This window comes from Felis catus, chromosome D2 (assembly GCF_018350175.1).
Source record: "Felis catus isolate Fca126 chromosome D2, F.catus_Fca126_mat1.0, whole genome shotgun sequence".
Taxonomy (NCBI): domain Eukaryota; kingdom Metazoa; phylum Chordata; class Mammalia; order Carnivora; family Felidae; genus Felis; species Felis catus.
The window spans coordinates 70,977,056-70,996,500 of NC_058378.1; the positions used below are offsets into that span (position 1 = coordinate 70,977,056).

At 36.9% G+C, this 19,445-nt stretch overlaps 1 protein-coding gene across 2 annotated transcripts in view; it reads right to left on the reverse strand.

The window, feature by feature from the left end:
* CCDC186 (coiled-coil domain containing 186) overlaps window positions 1-19,445 on the reverse strand; it is a 53,781-nt gene that overhangs the window by 16,943 nt on the left and 17,393 nt on the right. For both annotated transcript variants that reach the window (XM_019813837.3, XM_003994418.6), the window contains exons 4-6: window positions 13,286-13,414; window positions 8,039-8,251; window positions 6,992-7,111 (exon numbers count right to left, since the gene is read on the reverse strand). In XM_019813837.3, coding sequence (XP_019669396.1) covers window positions 6,992-7,111; window positions 8,039-8,251; window positions 13,286-13,414 — 462 coding nt within the window. The remainder of the gene's footprint in view (window positions 1-6,991; window positions 7,112-8,038; window positions 8,252-13,285; window positions 13,415-19,445) is intronic.

The following is a 19,445-nucleotide window of genomic DNA, read 5'->3' on the forward strand; positions in this document are numbered from 1 at the left end:
AGAGCTCTTGAAACCCCTGTAACTTCCTGAGTGACAGGGGTGTCTTTTGTTCTAATGAGACAACTCTAGGTGGGCTCCTGGATGAGAGCTGGTCACCAAAAAGACCATGTCATGATTAGAAGCCAGGAATTTTTAGCCCCCAAAGAAAGCCTGAAGATGGAGTTGACGATCCATCATGCCTACATAACAAAGCCTCCATAAAATCCCAAAGTATGGGGTTCAGAGAGCCTCCACGCTGGCAAGTACGACCACACTGAGAGGGTGACGCCCGCCAACTCCATGGGGATGGAAGCTCCTGCGCCTGGGACCCTTCCAGACCCCACCCTACACAGCTCTTCATCTGGTTGTTCATCTGTGTCCTTTATCATACCCTTTATAATGCGGTAAACATGTGTTTCTCTGAGTTCTTTAAGGAAAATTTCCAACCCAAGGAGGGGGTGGCTGCAACTTCTGATCTATAGCTGGTTGGTCATAAGCACGGGTGATAACATCTGAAGTATGTATGTGGCAGGGGGTGGGTGGGCATTCTTGTAAGACCGAACCCTTAATCTGTGGGATCCGATGCTACCTCCAGGGAGATGTGTCAGAGTCGAGTGAAACTGTAGGACACCTAGGTGGTATTCACAGAGAATTACTTGCAGGGAGGGAAAACCTCCACACATCTGGTGGACCAGAAGTGTCAGAGGTCAAGTGTCTTGTGTAAAAGTAAAGGAGACTCACAGGGAAGAAAGACACAGCAGGGAGAACTGGGTTCTTCCCTACACTGGGGAAGGAAAACATTGTCCCTCACACACAGCGACAAGGTTGAGCACAGTAACGTGATGAACGGTAAGAACAATGATTAGAGTAGAGAAAGTTCTTGTCTTGGCACTGCCACTGAGGGGTCACATATTTTCTAGAAATAACACTTTACGCTTCTGACAACAAATAAAGCGGCCTATGCAGTTAACTGATAGCCATAAAATAAAGTTAAATTTGACAGAGTTTTAAGTAAATCGCTACAAGTAACTAACATGATAAGCCAAGACGAACACAGCGTTAAACAGCTCTTTGCACACACACAAGAGACAGGTGTTTCACAGCCATGGTATCTATTCGAAACTGTCTTACACATCCATGCTGTGATTTGGTTTCTGTTCCTAACCACTCTCCTGAAATAGCAATTCTGAAGGTTTGGACGGACTACTCTTACCAAATCCAACTACTTTCTCTCATTTTTAATTCTTGACTTACCTGCTCCAGTTCTGACCCCTTCTGACTCTTTGGATAGCCTTCCTCTGTTTCTACTACAAGACAATATACTGTTTTTTCCCTCTTTGCTGTTGCCTCCTCTGTATCCTCAACTGGCTTCCTGCTTCCTGTGGCAATTTTTCAGATACAGCCCTGCTCTGCAGCTCATTTTCCAAAGTTCTCCTTCAGAGCACCCATCCAGTCCCATGGTCTGGGCTATCCTGTGGATTTGAGACGAGGGTTTAGGTATGACCTCCTGGTAGCTGCTAGTCAGAAGGGGGTAGACGCTGCTATTCTGCCTTCCCATAGACAGAATCCGGGGCATCATAGGGTATAACAATGTATACGCCGTACTGTAGCTTTCGTGTTCCCCCCTTTGAGTACACAGCTTCTGGACAACCCCCGGCTTAGCACTTGCCACATGTTTATTGTTCAAGTATATTTGCTGAATCAACAAGGAATCACTAATATAAACTTTCTGCTGTAGGTAGGCCAGTCTTGCTAAACATCAAATACTCATCTCCCATTTTTCCTTTTTTCTTGTTGTTCCTCCACTTTGAACGTCTTTCTCTTCGTCTTTTGAACCACCTAAATTGCACCTGTCTTCACACACCGCTTCTCTCATGTCATTTTTTATTATAATCTCTCATACAATTAAGTACTTAGCTAGATACTTCCAGTTGCTGGTCTTCTAGTAAAAACTTGGTTTGGATTAAAACTCAGCATCACTTTGGGGCGCCTGGGTGGCTCAGTCGGTTAAGCGTCCGACTTCAGCTCAGGTCATGATCTCACGGTCCGTGAGTTTGAGCCCCGCGTCGGGCTCTGTGCTGACAGCTCAGAGCCTGGAGCCTGCTTCAGATTCTGTGTCTCCCTCTCTCTCTGACCCTCCCCCATTCATGCTCTGTCTCTGTCTCAAAAATAAATAAACATTAAAAAAAAAATTAAAAAAAAACTCAGTATCACTTCTAAAATACAAATTATTTGGAGAATTTTTCAAACCTTGTTTTTTTTTTTTTAATATCAGAGTATTAGCTTGAAGAGGGGAGGGGAGAGAAAAATCGTTCATATATTTTTTCCCCACTTTCATATCATCAATAACTGAAACAGCTAGGCACACAGTAGGTACTCCACTCAAAAAACAGCAATTGAGAGATTCCTATAATGCTAAATCATTATTAAATAATCGAATAAAATAAGTTTGGTTAAGGTATTATGTTTCATTGATGCAGTCACTCATTCTGTGTTCACTGCCATGTGAGGCACTGTTCTAAGCTTTGGGGAAATCTTACTGGAAGACAGTTAAAATATCTACTCTCATAAAGCTGGTATTCTAGTGATGATCATAAATAATACATAAAATACATAAGTAAAACTACGTTATATTAGATAGTGACAAGTGCTAGGAAGTAAAAATAAAGGGCACAAGCAAGTCTGAAGGGAGGTATGAATGTTGAGAGAGCCAGGGAAAGTGACACTGAGAGGTGACAGATGGGTAAAGACCTGAAAGAAGTGAGCAAGAAGAGTCGCTAAAGGACTGGATATGGTGACTGAGAATTCAAGGACAATCCTCAGGTTTTGGGCCTGGGCAACTAAAAGACTGAACTGCCATCTACTGAGAAGGGAAGCAATGGAGGGCGGGCACATTATCCACAGAGTTTTAGACATGTTCAGTTGAAGATGCCTGTGAGTCATCCCAGATGTCAGATGCCAAACAGCCATTGGACTATATGAATCTGGAATTCTGTGTCCAAGTTATAAATCTAGGAGTCACTAGCATAGCTTTTAAAGTTTCATGTTTTTTGAGTCCACCAATCTTGTCTTCTATAGTATCTAATCTTGTTAATTCTGCCCGCCGTATTTTTCATCTCAGACGTTACATCCATTTCACCTTTCATGTCTCTACTTTTAACATACTCATGCTTTTATTTACCTTCTTGAATATATGGAGTATATTTTTATAACAGCTGTTTTAACATCCTTACCTACTTCTTTCACCTAGGTCATTTCTGGCTTTGTTTCTACCAATTGATTTTTCTTTACTTCTCATTATAGGCTATATTTTCCTGCTTCTTTGCAGGTCTGGTAATTTTTTATTGGATACCAGACACTGTCAATTATAAGTTTGTAGATCCTAGAGATTTCTGAATTCAAGTATTTTGGGCTTTCTTCTGGGACATGGTTATTTGAAACAATTTGATTTGAGGTTTTCTTTCAAAGCTTTGTAAGATGGGCCCATAACAGACTTTGAATTCGGGCTAATTAGTCCCCACTGCTAAAGCAACACCCTTCTGAGAACCACTGGATGCCCTGTATGTTAAGAGCACTCTCTCTTGGTTGGGGGAAACGTGAACCACTCTTATGAGCCCTAGGAATTGTCACCCCTACTCCTTTCTGATAGTTCTTTCTCCACCTCTTTCTCATACACATATACTGATTAGTACTGAGCTGAATGAAGAATTGAAGGGAACACAGTGCAAATCTCCAAATCTTTCTCTTCTCTGGTACTCTACCCTGTTTCCCATACTTCAAACTTTGTCTCCTCAATTCATGGAGACTTGCTGGAATCTGTCTGGGTTCTTCTTCTTTGCAGCAACCTGGAAATTCTCCATCTTGCTTGATTCCCTTCTCTCAGGGATCACTGTCCTGTGCTGCCTTTGTTGTCCCAAACCTAAAAACCTTCATTTCATATATTTTCTTTTTTTTTTTTTAAGTTTTTAAAGGTGGGAGGTTAAACTGAACCCTGTTACTCCATAATGCAACAAATTATAGTTATAGAAGAGTTACAGAACTGAACATATACTTCTACTATGTGAGGTAACAGTAAAGCTAATTAAAAGTGAGCACTAGCTTCTAATTAGTGGGCTTTATAAGTTAAACCATACAAGAATGAAGTTATCACTGACAACATCTATGCTCCAGTGAGATTATTTTATCCTGGGACCAAGTAGGTCAATAGGTAGCAACCAGGTAGGTGAACAATTATATGAGGTACACTGTGGGGAAAGTCCTTCACTACACTAAAAATAAAAGGCTTTTGGGGCGCCTGGGTGGCGCAGTCGGTTAAGCGTCCGACTTCAGCCAGGTCACGATCTCGCGGTCCGTGAGTTCGAGCCCCACGTTGGGCTCTGGGCTGATGGCTCAGAGCCTGGAGCCTGTTTCCGATTCTGTGTCTCCCTCTCTCTCTGCCCTTCCGCTGTTCATGCTCTGTCTCTCTCTGTCCCAAAAATAAATAAAAAACGTTGAAAAAAAAATTTAAAAAATAAATAAATAAATAAAAGGCTTTTGTTTTTAGAAGCTAGGCATTAAAAACACATTTCAATTTAACTTCCAAAGGAGTTTCAGAAAAGGAATAAGTGAAACTATTTCTATTGTCTGATCCAATTGATATCTACTGATGAAGGAGCTATCCGATCTAACTAAGGCTTAGTTTCTGGTAATACCTCTGGAGGCCTGCTCAGCGGTTAACGATCACAGTGAATCCAGTAACATCCAGAACTTCAATATTAATACCTAGGACTGGGTGGGCAGAAACTAGAAATTGGAAAGGGTGCCTGGAGAAAAACTTACAAGAGTCCTGGCTCTTGTTCACATTTTAAAAGGTGGCCTATACTGCCTAGACGGTCATTAAATCTTTGTATCCTTTGATCTAGAGACGCCACCTCACATCTACTAGGTAAATAACGTAAAACAGGTAACCAGGATCCCATCCCAGACACTCTCTCAAAGCAATTACTGTGTCCTCCATGGCTTTTACAGCATCCATATTATTTCATACAGTGCTGTGCACAGAGGAAGGCCCAGTCAAACACCTGCTGGTTAATAAATGCCTTAAAAAAAAACTGGTCAATTTCTAATTTCCACATACTAGGTCAATATGCTTATTTTCGTTTTCTAGCAATCCACACCACGTGACCTCATTATGTCAGCCTTAAACTAATTCTCTAACCTACTTACAAAGTATCTGGTTTCATCTCACCTCAAAGCTGCCATTAAATATCTATTATTACCAATTTTTTAACACATATGGTCACAGAAGACCAAATGTTAGCCTTTCACTTTTCACGCTCCAATGCTAGTATTCTAATAAGTTGCAGCATCCCATCCCTTAGGGCTAGAGATAATGAGGAGAAAAGTGCCACAGATATTAGATATGACCCACTATTATATTCAGATCTTGAAGCAATTTGGATAGTTTGGAAATCATTATCATGATGTAGGATTTGGAATTTTAATTCTTCATTCTGTAACTGAAAGTAAAGGGACATTTTAAATGATTCACAGCCCTGCCTGTGTAAACTGCAAGGATTTCTGATCCTAATTCCTTCTCTGCCTGTGTAGCTCGTCAACACTCCTGTGCGGATCAGCATTTAGCTCAGAACTCGAGGACAGCTGCCATTCTCTATTCTGTCACCACCGTCAACACTTCTCCCAACAGTTTTCTCTGACAATATTATATGCAAATATCCAAAGGTTATTAACAGTTCTACTTAGAATTATTTAGTGAGATAACCTATGATTATGGTTTTAAACAATATCATTAATCTTATTTTTGAAAAGTTGGCAATTGTTATAAATAATACTGCTCTTCAGTTTAAATCCTATTTTGAAGTTGTTCTTTTACTTCACATCTATCATCTTCAGATTTTTATTAACTCTTACACCAGTTCAGTTGGTGCTTAAAATCATGGCATCACATACCAGCCTTTAGGATCACTTATCATTATATTAATTTTTTTTAAATGATACTCATTAGGCATAATACCAATGCAATTATATTCATAGTAAACAGATATGGAAATATTCTTAAAATCTTTATTATACTCTTATTAAAATAAAAATTTATATTTATTAATTAAAAAATTGTATTAAATGTTTATTTTTGAGAGAGAGAGCATGCATGTGCGTGCACACACATCAGGGAGGGGGAGAGAGAGAGAGAGAGAGAGAGAGAGAGGGAGAGAGGGAGAGAGAGAGGGAGGGAGGGAGGGAGGGAGGGAGACACACAGAATCTGAAGCAGGTTCCAGGCTCCTAGCTGTCAGCACAGAGCCCAACACAGGGCTCGAACTCACGAACCGCGAGATCATGACCTGTGCCGAAGTCCGACACTTAACCAATTGAGCCACCCAGGTGCCTCTATTTTCTTTTATTTTTGAGAGAGCGAGTGGGAGTGCACAAGGGTGCATATAAGCTGGGGAGGGGCAGGGGACAGAGGGAGAGAGAGAACATTAAGCAGGCTCCACACTTGGTGGCACACATGGGGCTCAATCCCACAACTCTGGGATTATGACCTGAGTTGAAGTCAAGAGTCAGACGTTCAACCGACTGAGTCACCCAGGCACCACATAAACAAGAATTTATATTTCTTGATTATAAGAATCTTAGCATCACTGACATTCCTTTAAAATTTTCAGAGTTTACTTTTAATTTTTATAAATAACCCAGACTCCCCTCTTTCCCCTAAATTTCTGACAATGTTTAATATTAAATATAGATATCAAAAAATGCTTAAAGAACAAAATCAATTTTGGATTTATAAACAATGAATGACAAAGTTTAATATTTTTAAAATTTATGATAAAATTTAATAGTGTAATTTAATATGTAAATCATGCAAGGAAATACCTTTTCACAATTACCAAATATTTAGGCCCCCCCTACTCCACAGAAGTCACTAAATTAAGCTTTATGCCTCATTAACTATTATTGCATTTGCTCTTAAAACTGGTTTTAATAATTTTTCCATTGCATTACAGTACTTACCTTGTGTGAATCCATTTCTGCTTTTAATTTGTTTTGTGCCCATTTTACTTTTATGACATGAGAGTTGATATCTTCTTTTAATTTGTCAATTTCTCTGGTGAGTCTAGTAGTTTCACTTTCCTAAAACAATATCACTAGGTCATATTTTTCACTTAAACAATCAACCAACTCTTTGTGTATCTTTTATGCCTCATCAAAATAATCAGTGCAATTAACACTGTATTTCAGGGGCTAGCATATTATAACCTACAAGCCGTAAACCTAATTTAAAGTTCAAATGATTAAGAGAGTAGCAAAACCCTAAATCAAATTAATAGACATAAGATGATTAACATTTACATTTTTACCAACTAGATACGTTGCAAGTACAAGTACACCTTCATGATTCTTCTCAACTGGCTGGCATTCAGGCAAAATACAAATTAAATTTTTCCAGAATTCCTGAGAACAATGACAACATTTCTGAACTAAAAGTTAATTTATAAAAAAAATAACATTCATCATCAAGAAATGATAATCCACTAGAAATAAGACCATGCCATGAGGCAGCTAGTTAACAGCAAAGACTCTAAAAAGCTCAGTAATTAAATCTTTTGGGGCAGCATCTAAGAAGAACATGTTTTTCTACAAGAAAAATATAAATTCTATTCTATGATAAATAACTGTTACATTCAGATTCAGTCAAATTGTATACTTCTGGCTGAAAAATTGTTTACATCTTGATCATACTATGTATATATTTTACCAAAATAAAATGTTTTGAAGCAGAACTCTCATCAACATATAGATATTAAAAGAGGACTTTAAAAAAATACCTGTCAAGAAAATGTCATTTAATAAACATGTGTCAATCTCATTTTTTCCCAGCAAAGACTTTTCGCAGACAAGTAATGAGATATTAAAGTTACTAAAACATTCATGTTCTTAGAAGGCAAACTAACAAAAACCACTTTAATAGTGACTTAACCACATTAAGTTATGATTATTTGATTAAAGAAAAGCAAAAAGAATACATTTCAACTAAGGTACAACAGCACCAAGTTATACCTTTGTCTCATACAGCTGGTGCAACCGTCCTTTCTCCTGAGAAAGCTGCTTAATTTTGTTAGTGTTTTTCTCGGATTCTTTATTTGCATCTCTGAGCTTTCTTTCAAGTATCTCTTTTTCCTTTCGAAGGTCTAAAGATTCCTTCTCGCCTCTTACATACTTCATTACCATTGCTTCTTTTTCCTGGCGTGCCTCTTCGCATTTTTTGTTGGCCTTTGAAAAAATATCCAGCATTAATAAAACTTTTTTTGCAAAACAAAATCAAAATCAATCAAAATAAGTAATACTTGGGGCACCCGAGTGACTCAGTGGGTTAAGCATCCAACTTTGGCTCTGGTCATGATTTCACAGTTCATGAGCTCGAGCCCCACATCTGACTCTGCCCTGACAACAGATCAGATCTGCTATCTCCCTTGCTCTCTGCCCATCCCCTTCTCTCTCCCTCCCTCTCAAGAACAAATATTAAAAAAATAATAGGGGTGCCTGGGTGGCTCAGTCAGTTAAACATCTGACTTTGGCTCAGGTCATGATCTCATGGTTCGTGATTTCAAGTCCCACGTAGGGCTCTCTGCTGTCAGCACAGAGCCTGCTTCAGATCCTCTGTCCCCCCCCCCCCGCCCCTCCCCTGCTTATGCTCTCTCTCAAAATAAATAAACTTTAAAACTAATTTTAAATAACAAAAAAATAATAAAATAAAATTTTTCTACAATATCACCAATGTCTTTTTGGGTTTTTTTTGCACAACATTCTCAGGCCTGTGTCATGAAATTTTTAAATGAAAGGAAAAATTCAGAATTATAGAAAAAAGATACAGCCAATAAATTACTATCACTACTATTTGCTTTTACTCTTTCCTATTCCTTTTACTTTGGCTGACATAGTTACTGTTTCCCATTTACTCCTCCAGATCCACTCTTCCACTCTTTCCTATCCCACCCTGTGCTTTGGGAAGATGACTATCATGGACCGTATCAATAAGTTCCCTTGCCCTCACACTTCCAGTTGGATTCAGTCAACGGGACGCATTAGGCAGATCAGAACTACAGGCAAAGAGTGAGATCTGGCTCCTCCAGAGTCACCACAGGTTCGCGGAAGGCCACTGTCTGTGTCAGGTGTCCACACTATACAACTAACCCTTCTGAGTTGCATTACCTGCTCCCTCTCCTTATTCCTTTAGCCCAAAGAGTAACAGTGGCTCCTCTAGCAACTCAAGACCCTGCATTTGCCTTTGGGTCCCCTAAACCTTGTCCATACTTTTTTGTAAAGAGTCCTTTCATTACATTCTCAAATCGGCAGTTTCTGTTTTCTGCCAGGACCCTGACTATATGCCTGACAATTCCTAAAATCTAAAAATCTTAGCTCCCTTGCTAACTGTAGGCTAATGAATGATCATCTGATTTCTTGTATATGAAAAACTTTTCTAAAGTTTTTCACTTATTAAAAAAATATCTAGGGGCACCTGGGTGGCTCAGTCGATTAAGCGGCTGACTTCGGCTCAGGTCATGATCTCGCGGTCTGTGAGTTCGAGCCCCATGTCGGGCTCTGTGCTGACAGCTCAGAGCCTGGAGCCTGTTTTGGATTCTGTGTCTCCCTCCCTCTGACCCTCCCCCATTCATGCTCTGTGTCTCTCTGTCTCAAAAATAAATAAACGTTAAAAAAAAAAAAAAAACCTAATTGGATTGTGATATCTATATACTCTCAAAATTCTGTTAATATAAGCCAGTACTCCATATTCTGAAGTTTCATGCAATGAAAACTTCTACAGATAGCCCTTCATTTAAGTAAATTTACACTCATAGCTTGAAAATATGATGGAACACATATTTATGTTATAAAAGATGAAACCTTAAACTTTAGGGCTTTTCATTGGCATCTAGTGGTAAATACCAACTGATACTATAACTGAATTGAAGAACATATAACGTTAAAGACAATGTAGGTAAAGCTACCATGGTCTGATGAAAAGTACATGACAAAGAACGTTTCATGAAGTTCTGCTATAGCTGATAAGCACATCTAGTAGACAGTCAGAATACTATACAAATACTTTTCAAAATTGTCCAATTGCCCCCCCCCCCACTGAAATAACCTGTTAATTTTCAGGAAAAATTAAGGGAAATATTGGAATAGGAATGTCAGAGATCCCTGAGAATTTCACAATGTAATTGTGGACAAGGATTGAGAAAACTGTGCTGGAACTGGTTAACGGAATTAGCTATATTTTTAGATAACTGAATAACTGTTCTTAGGAAAAGCAATTAATGATAATATCAACCTAAAAAGAAGTCTAGTTTCATAAGTTGATGTTCAAATAATGTATAAGCTTTTGGAAACACAAAGAACAAGTTGTGGCTTCTGTCCCAGAAAAGCTCATTATCTAGGTATGAATAACATATAAACAAAATGTTTACACGTTATATAAACAACATATATACATATAACATGAACAAAAGCGCAAATGCCTAGTTGTATAAAATAGCATAATTTTTTTGAGGATATCGACATTTTGGAGGATTTAAATTTAGCATGTTGGTTGGACTGGGGTGGGGGGAAGTAGTTATGAAACAGATTTAATTAGAGATTAAATCTTCAAAGGAAGAAGGGCTTCTCTTATCATGCTAATGAGTTGAGATTTTATCCTACAGGCAATGGGAAGCCAAAGGATTTATAAATCAAATCTTTTATTAAACAAATTAGTAAGATAACTGGTGGCAGGATGGTAGCTTCGCTGAAATTGAGAGATGGGAAGCAGAAAAACCAGAAAAAAGACAATTAAAATAAAGTCAAATATTATGAGGTTCTTGACTATGCGAGGGATGTCCTGTTACTCGGTCATCCGTGGATCAGCTGCGAAGGAATAATGTGGGGTGCTGAGTGTTCACATTTCTAGGTCTCAACCCAGATGATGGCAGCACCTACTTCCCAGAACTGTTGGAAGTATTAAACAAGATCATACAGTAACTATTGCTTAAGCTTCTGCAAAAAGTCTGTCCATTTAGGGTACAGATAAAGGAAGAGGAGCCAGTAAGTCTTTGGATTTGACCAGTTTAAGATATTTATCACTGACTTGGATAAACACATAGAAAGCATGAATAAGATAATCAATAGGATTCAATAGCCAGTTAAAATTAAGATAAAATGTAAGATGCTCTGGTCTCAAAATATGGTAGATAAACCATCCCCATCTAAAACACCAAAAATTTAGATGAAATACAACAAATATTCTTTTAATAAACAGTTGAGCTCACAACAAAGTATGAGAAACCCCCAGGGCCCAAGAAGCTAAGGGAAGCAGGAATCCAGAATGGTATGCTAGGCCTGAACTCTTCATTGCCCTGTGGACATTTCCCAATCCAGGAATGGGGGTATAAAGGGAACATGCTGTAAGTCCTTGAGAATTTATAATATAAGCCTACCCTCTTGGAAGTTTGAGGTTCGTATTCATTCTACCTGCAGTCCGAGAAATGGAGAAACCTCAAGCTGGAAAATTAAACTAGGGAATGTACTGTGTGTGCGTAAACAGGTGCACACTCATGCTGGGAATCTACTTCTAAATAAAATTTAACCAGGTTTGGTGACTCTACATGAAGGATAAAACAGTGTTCATTTTACTATTCTTTCATCTTTTCTACAGGCTTAAAAATTTTCAAAAAGTTGACAGGAAAAGGTAGGGGTAAAAAGGAATGAAGCAGATCTATAAATATTTAAATGAAACGAATTCCAAAATCTACACCATAATACCCACTTCGTAGGGTTGTTGTGAATATTAAATAAGTTGTAAAGTGCTTTGAACGTAGCCTGGCCCATAGCTAAATCTCAATACATTAGCTAATGTTAATAACTTCACCTATAGTTTTCATCATTATAGAGAGAACAATTACATAGTAGTGAATGCAGCATGTTGCCAATTATTTTAAAAAGGGGGGATGGAAGGAAGGAGAATACACACATGCTTGTCTAGGCAATAAACATTTGGGGAAAATACACAGGAAACTGGCATCAATGGTTACCTCTGGGAAGGGGGAAAATGGGAGAAAATGTTTGGAAGAAGCCTCATTTTCTACTGTTTGAATTGTTATTGTATATATCCAACTACTATTTTGTTTTTATTTGAAAATATAATAAACTCTAAAGAATACATTTTTTAAAAAGCTTGGTGGTTCTAATTATCAGTTACGTTTGAGTCTACCAAAACCAACAAATTCTTAAGGTCTCATCGTCTATATTTCTCTTCAATTAGTACAAAAAGTTTGAGAGCTGAGAGCATAGATTTTAAATCATCATATTGTAAAGAATCACAGAAATAAAGGTTGAGGACCAACTGTTTGCTAAAGTTCTTCCAGAAAGCTACCTATGATAGTAGCTTTAGGGCAGAAAGAACAGGATCCATCTCACTGACAGTGTTAGCAGGCAGGTAACACTTTCTGATTCAATTCACCATAAGGACCAATTGTTAGGCATTATGCTAGGTTTTATGAATACAGAAATGAAGATGACTAAGATCCTATACTTAAGAGTGCAGGCAATAATAACACAAAAACAATACTTAAAATGATCTCTTCTGAAATCCATATATACCAACTCAAAAAGATTACCAAAATGAATTAAGTAGGAAACCCCCCAAAAAGATATACAGTAAGATTCCAATCAAGTAGGAGGAATCAGGGGGCACCTGAGTGGCTCAGTCAGCTAAGCATCCGACTTTGGCTCATATCATGATCTCACAGTTTGTGAGTTTGAGCCCCACGTTGGGCTCTGTGCTGACAGCTCAGAGCCTGGAGCCTGTCTTCGGATTCTGTATCTCCCCCTCTCTCTATCCCTCCCCTGCTCACGCTGTCTCTCTCTCTCAAAAATAAATAAAACATAAAAAAAAAAAGTAGGAGGAATAAGTATATGAATACATACACATAAGCTTGTGTGACATACCTATGTATGTGGTAAGATACATAACCAAAATATTAATAATTACTACAGAACAAGGAGTGGGATATAAAGGGATTGGGGGCAGGAAGAGAGAAGTACAAATGAAGGAGGACTTTCACTTTTTTTTCTATATACTTCCTTAATTTTAAAAATATTTTTGTAGTTAGCATGTATTTATGCATTGCTTTAGCATTTTTTAAAAAGATTAATTACCTATTCTTAAGATACCACTGATACTCAAAACAGTCTAACAAGTTAGTTTGTAATAAACAAGAAAGAGTCACCAGAATATCAAGTTAATAATGATATTGATTTGAAAAATACCTGTTCCATTCGATGGGCCATCTCTTTATGTAACTGCTGAACTGCATTTTTAGCTGCAATGTCTTGAGCTACTAGTTTATCTTTGGAAGCTTTAACTTCTTTACTAAGTTCCTCTATTCTTGATTCTAACTGAAAAGAAAATTATTTCCAGTTATTTTCATAGCTATACCAAGTAGGCCACCAACACTTTAAATAAATATAAACAATGAAAAGGAACACAGAGGAAGTAATGAATATACTTCAAACACAGAAATCAAAAGTAAATGTTAGCGATAATTCTAAATCTCATTAGAAGTAAGTAAGTATAAAGCTGACACAGATTCTGGTAAGATGTATATAGTAAGCTCCAGAACAATCACTAAGGAAATAAAAAAATATAGTGAAAATATGAAAGAAATTTAAATGTTACATATTTACTTAATGCATAAGAAAGCAGTAAGGGGGGAACGGGAACAAAATAGACATGATACATATACGGAAAAAATGGCAGACAGAAATCCACTGTCAATAACAACATTAAGTGAGATTGTGTTAAATAATCACATCAAAAGGCAGAGATTATCACACTGGAATAAAAAAACAAGATCCAACAATATGCTATCTATAAGAGGGATTTTAAATTCAAAGATTCAGACTAAAAGAAATGGATGTAAAAAGATACAGCTTGCAAACAACCGTAAGAGGGGTGGCTATACTAAGATGCAAAATAAACTAAAAAAAAAAAAACAAACGTTACCAGAGATAAAGAGGAATATTTCATGATGGTTAAATGGACAACCTATAATAATTCTAAGTATATATGTACCTAATAACATAGCACCAAAATACATGAACCAAAAACTGACAGAAATGAAGAAGGCAATTGATAGTTAGAAACTTCAACACTTCAATAATGGACAGAAGTACACAGAAGATTCACAAGGAAATAGGAGACGAGCAAAATTATAGAACAACTGGATCTAACACATTTATACAACATTCCACCCAACCAGAGAAGAATACACATGCTCATCAAGTATGCATGGAACTTTCTCCAGTACTGAACATATGCTAGGTCATAAAACAAACCTCTATAAACGTGAAAGACTGAAATCATATAAAGCATGTTCTTCAACCAGAATGGAATGAAACTAGAGTCAATAACAGCCAAGTAATCTGAGAAAAATCACAAAAATGTAAAAATTAACACCTCAATAACTAATGGAAGAAATCATAAGGAAAATTAGAAAATACAAGGTGGTGAATGAAAATAAAGACACAACATACCAAAACTTTAGGGTTGTATCTAAAGCAGTCTTTAGAGGGAAGATTATAGCTATAAACACCCCTATTAATAAAAAAGAAAGATCTCAGGGAGCCTGGCTGGTTTAGTCAGTAAAGTGTGCAACTCTTGATCAAGGGGTTGTGTGTCTGAGGCCCACGGTGGGTGTAGAGATTACTTAAAAATAAAATCTTAAAAAAATAAAAGAGGCGCCTGGGTGGATCAGTCTGTTAAGCGTCTAACTCTTGATTTCAGCTCAGGTCATGGTCTTGCAGTTCGTGTGATCAAGCCCTGTATCAGGCTGTCTGCTGACAGCGCACAGCCTGTTTGGGATTCTTGGTCTTCCCCTCTCTCTGCCCCTCCCCTGCGTGCACACATGTTCTCTCTCTCAAAAATAAACATTAAAATAAAATAAAATAATAAAATTAAATTAAATTAAATTAAAATAAAATAAAATAAAATGAAATAAAATAAAATAAAATAGAAGATCCTAAATTAATAATCTAAATTTCTACCTTAAGACACTGGAAAAAGAAAAGGAAACAAAACCTAAATAAAGCCAGCAATAGGAAAGAAATAAATATTAGAATGAAAATTAATGAAATAGAAAATAGAAAAACTGAAAATTCAACAAAATGGTTCTTTGAAAAGATTAACAAAATTGACAAACCTTTAGGGAGACTGACCAAAAAGAAGCTGGTGGGGGGCGGGGGTCTTCTCAAATGGAAATGAAAGAGGGGCACACAGATCTTACAGAACTAACAGAAATAAAACAGTATGAATGAATACTATGGCCAATTTAACTTAGATGAACTAAATGGACAATTCTTAGAAAGCCACAAACTACCAAACTGGCTTAAGAACAGAAAAAAAACAAAATCTGAAGAGACCTATAATAAGTAAAGAGACTGAATTAGTAAAAAAACCAAACAAAAACCTGCCCACTAAGAAATATTCAAGCCAAGGAGACTACACAGATAAATTCTACCAAACATTTAAGGAATACCAATTATTCACAAACTCTTCCCCAAAACAGAAGAAACACTTCCCAACTCATTCTATAAGGTCAGTACTACTCTGACACCAAAACCAGAGAAATGACAAGAAAAAGGGCTATAAGACCAGTATCTCTTATCACTGTAGATACCAAAATCCTCAGTCAATGGAAAATTTAATACTAGCAAACCAATTCTGTAATATACAAAAAGAATTATACACTATGGCCCAGGGGGATTTATCCTAGTAATGCAAGGCTGGCATTATACACCCAGATATCAACTAATGTAATGTACCATATCAATAGAACAAAAACACATGATCACTTCAATAAATACACAAAAAGCATTTGATAAAATTCAATACTTGTTCATGACAAAAAAACACTGAGCAAAATAAAAAACAACAACACAAAACACTAAACAAAGTAGGAATAAAAAGGTACTTCTTCAACCTGATAAAGAGCATCTGTTAAAAACCCACAGCTAGCTTTGTACTTAATGGTGAAAGGCTGAAAGCTTTCTCCCTAAGATCAGGAACAAGAGAAGGATATTCATTCTTGCTACTTCTATTCAATACCATATTAGAAGGTCTAGGCAGGGAGGGCAATTAGGTAAGAAATAAAAGCCACTCAGATTGGAAAGGATTAAGTAAAACTCTCTATTTGCAGATGACGTGATCTTATATTCAAAAAATCCTAAGAAATTCACCAAAAAACCTTCTAGAATAATGAATTTGGCAGGTTACAGGACATAATATACAAAAATTAAATGCTTCTATACAGTTGTAATTAACAACTTGAAAATGAAATTAAGGAAATAATTTCATCTACAATAGCACCAAAAAGAATAAATACTCTAGGAACAAATTTAATGAAAGTACAAACTTACACTATGAAAACTACAAAACACTGTTTAAAGAAATTAAAGATCTAAATAAATGGAAAGACATCCATGTAAGTAGAAGACCTACTATTGTTAAGATGGTAAAACACCCCAAATGAATCTACAGATCCAAGGCAATTTCTATCAGAAGCCCACTTGGCTTCACTGTAGAAATTGACAACATGAGAGTAAAATTCATATGGAAATGTAAGGAATTAAGAACAGCCAATCTTGAAAAAGAAGAACAGGGGTTCTTGGATGGCTCAGTTGGTTAAATGTCCAACTCTTGATATCCATTCAGGTTGTGAACTTGCAGTCGTGGGATTGAGCCCCTGTCCAGCCGTGTGCTGACAGTGTGGAGTCTGCTTGGGATCTCTCTTTCTCTCTCTTTGCCCCTCCCCTGCTGGCACTCTCTCAAAATAAATAAATAAACTTTAAAGAAAGAAAGAAAAAGAACAAAGTTTAAGAACTCACATTTCTCCATTTTAAAATTTACTACAAAATAACAATAACCAAGGTAGTGTTGGTACTACTGGAACAAAAGACAAAGAGATCAATGAAACAGAATTAAGGGTCGAGAAATAAACCCATATATCAAACAATCTTCAACAAAGATGCCGAAACTATTCAATGGAAGAACAAAAACAGTCTTTTCAACAGATGATTCTGAGACAACAGAATAGCCACAAAGAATAAAGCTGAACCCTTACATGATACTATGCACAAAAACTAACTCAAAATGAAAACCTTTATTAATTTTTTTTTACATTTATTTATTTTTGAGAGAGTGAGAGTGCAAGCTGGGGAGGGGCAGAGAGAGAAGGAGACACAGAATCTGAAGCAGGCTCCAGGCTCTGAGCAAGTGTTCAGCACAGAGCCCAATGCGGGGCTTCAACCCAGGAACCGCGAGATCATAACTTGAGCTGAAGTCGGACACTTAATCGACTGAGCCACCCAGGTGCCCCAAAATGAATTAAAACTTAAATATAAAAGCCAAATTATAAAACCCTTAAAGGAAAACATAGGGGTAAATCTTCACGATCTTGGATTTGGCAATGGAATCTTGCATATGACACCAAATGCACATGCATACACAAAAATAGATAAACTGGACATCATCAAATTTGAAAGCTTTTGTGTTTCAAGCATACTATCAACAAAAGTGAAAAAAGGGGGCACCTGGCTGGTTCAGTCAGAGGAGCACATGACTCTCAATCTCAGGATTGTGAGTTTGGGTCCCACACTGGGTGTAGAGATTACTTAAAAAAATTAAGATCTTAAAAGAAAAAAAAAAAGTGAAAACACAATTCAAAAAATGGGAGAAAATATTTATAAGCCATATATCTGATATAGGTTTATTATTCAGAATATAAAAGAACTATTACAACTCGACAACTAAAAAAAAATCTTTTTTAATGGGCAGAGAATTTAAATAGGTATTTCTCCAGAAATATACAAGATGTTCAACTTCATTGGTCATTAAGGAAATGCAAATCAAAACCACAATGAGATACTGCTTCACACCTATTAGGATGGCTATAATTAAGAAGTCCAGGGATGCCTGGGTGGGTCAATCAGCTAAGTGACAGACTTTTGATTTTGTCTTAGGTCATGATCTCATGGTCATGAAATCCAGCCAAGTGTTGGGTTCTGTGCTGATAGCAGGAGCCTGCTTGGGATTCTCTCTCTGCCCCTCCCTGGCTCATGCTCTTTCTCTCTCTCTCAAAATAAACAAACATTAAATAAACAAAAACAAAACAAAAAGTCCAGTAACAACAAGCATTGGCAAGAATGTGGAGAAAGTGAACTCTCATACACTGCAGGTAGGAATGCAAAATAGTGCAGCCACATTGGAAAACAGTCTGGCAGCTCCTCAAAAACTTAAATATAGAATTATCATATGACCCAACAATTCCACTCCCAAGTATACAGCCAAGGGAAATGAAAGCATATAATTGATCACATAAAAACCTGTACATGAATGTTCACAGCAGCATTATCTTAACATCCAAATAGTAGAAACAACTCAAATATCCATCAGCTGATAAAAGGACAAACAAAATGCTATATATCTATGCAATGGAATATTATTCAGCCATTAAGAGAAATGAAGAACTGATACATGCTACAACTTGGATGAAACCTTGAAAACATGCTGAAAGAAGTCAGACACAAAGGCCACATGTTACATCCCTCCATATATATGAAACTCGCAGAAGAGATAAACACATAGAAAGTAGATTGTTGTTCCCTAGGGCTCGGGGAAGGAAGGAGTTCAGAGGGAAATAAAGAGTGACTAGTAACGGGTATGGGGTTTCTTTGGGAGGTGATAAAATAGTTTACTGTAGTGGTAAAAGATGTACTACTAAAAACCATTAAACTGTACATCTGAAGTGGGTGAACTGTATGGTATGTAAATTATATCTCAATAAAGCTGTTGAAAAAAAATCCCTAAATGTTAGCTTATGTAACATGTGCACTAATTTTCCTTATGACAAAATTACCTAGAGTGACACTGTCCAATAGAATACAAGCCATAGTATAATTTATATTTTCTAGTAGACACATTTTAAAAAGCAAAAACTGAAATATTAAATTTAATGTATCCAAAGTATTATCACTTTGACACATAATCAACATGGAAAGTTGAGAGATTTTACTTCTTTTTTATACTAAGTCTTCAAAATTAAGTGTCTGTTTTACCTTATAGCATTTCTTAATTTGGACTAGCTATCTTTCAAGTGCTCAGTGGCTATATGTGGCTAATAACAAGTTCATGAAATGAACAACTCTGGTTCTCTCCCATCTATTCAATCTGAGGTTTCTGGTCATCAGCAGTGACCTGCCTACCAACATGTGGCTTCAGCCCTTTATTAAGACTCCCTCGTACTTTAAAATTCTAAGTTTGGTTTGCATGTGGTGTAGCTCTAAAGCATATAAAAATAATGATTAAATAAGTAAAATGTACAAATACAATCACTTTGTAATAATGCACTAAGTATACCAAAACATAAGCAAA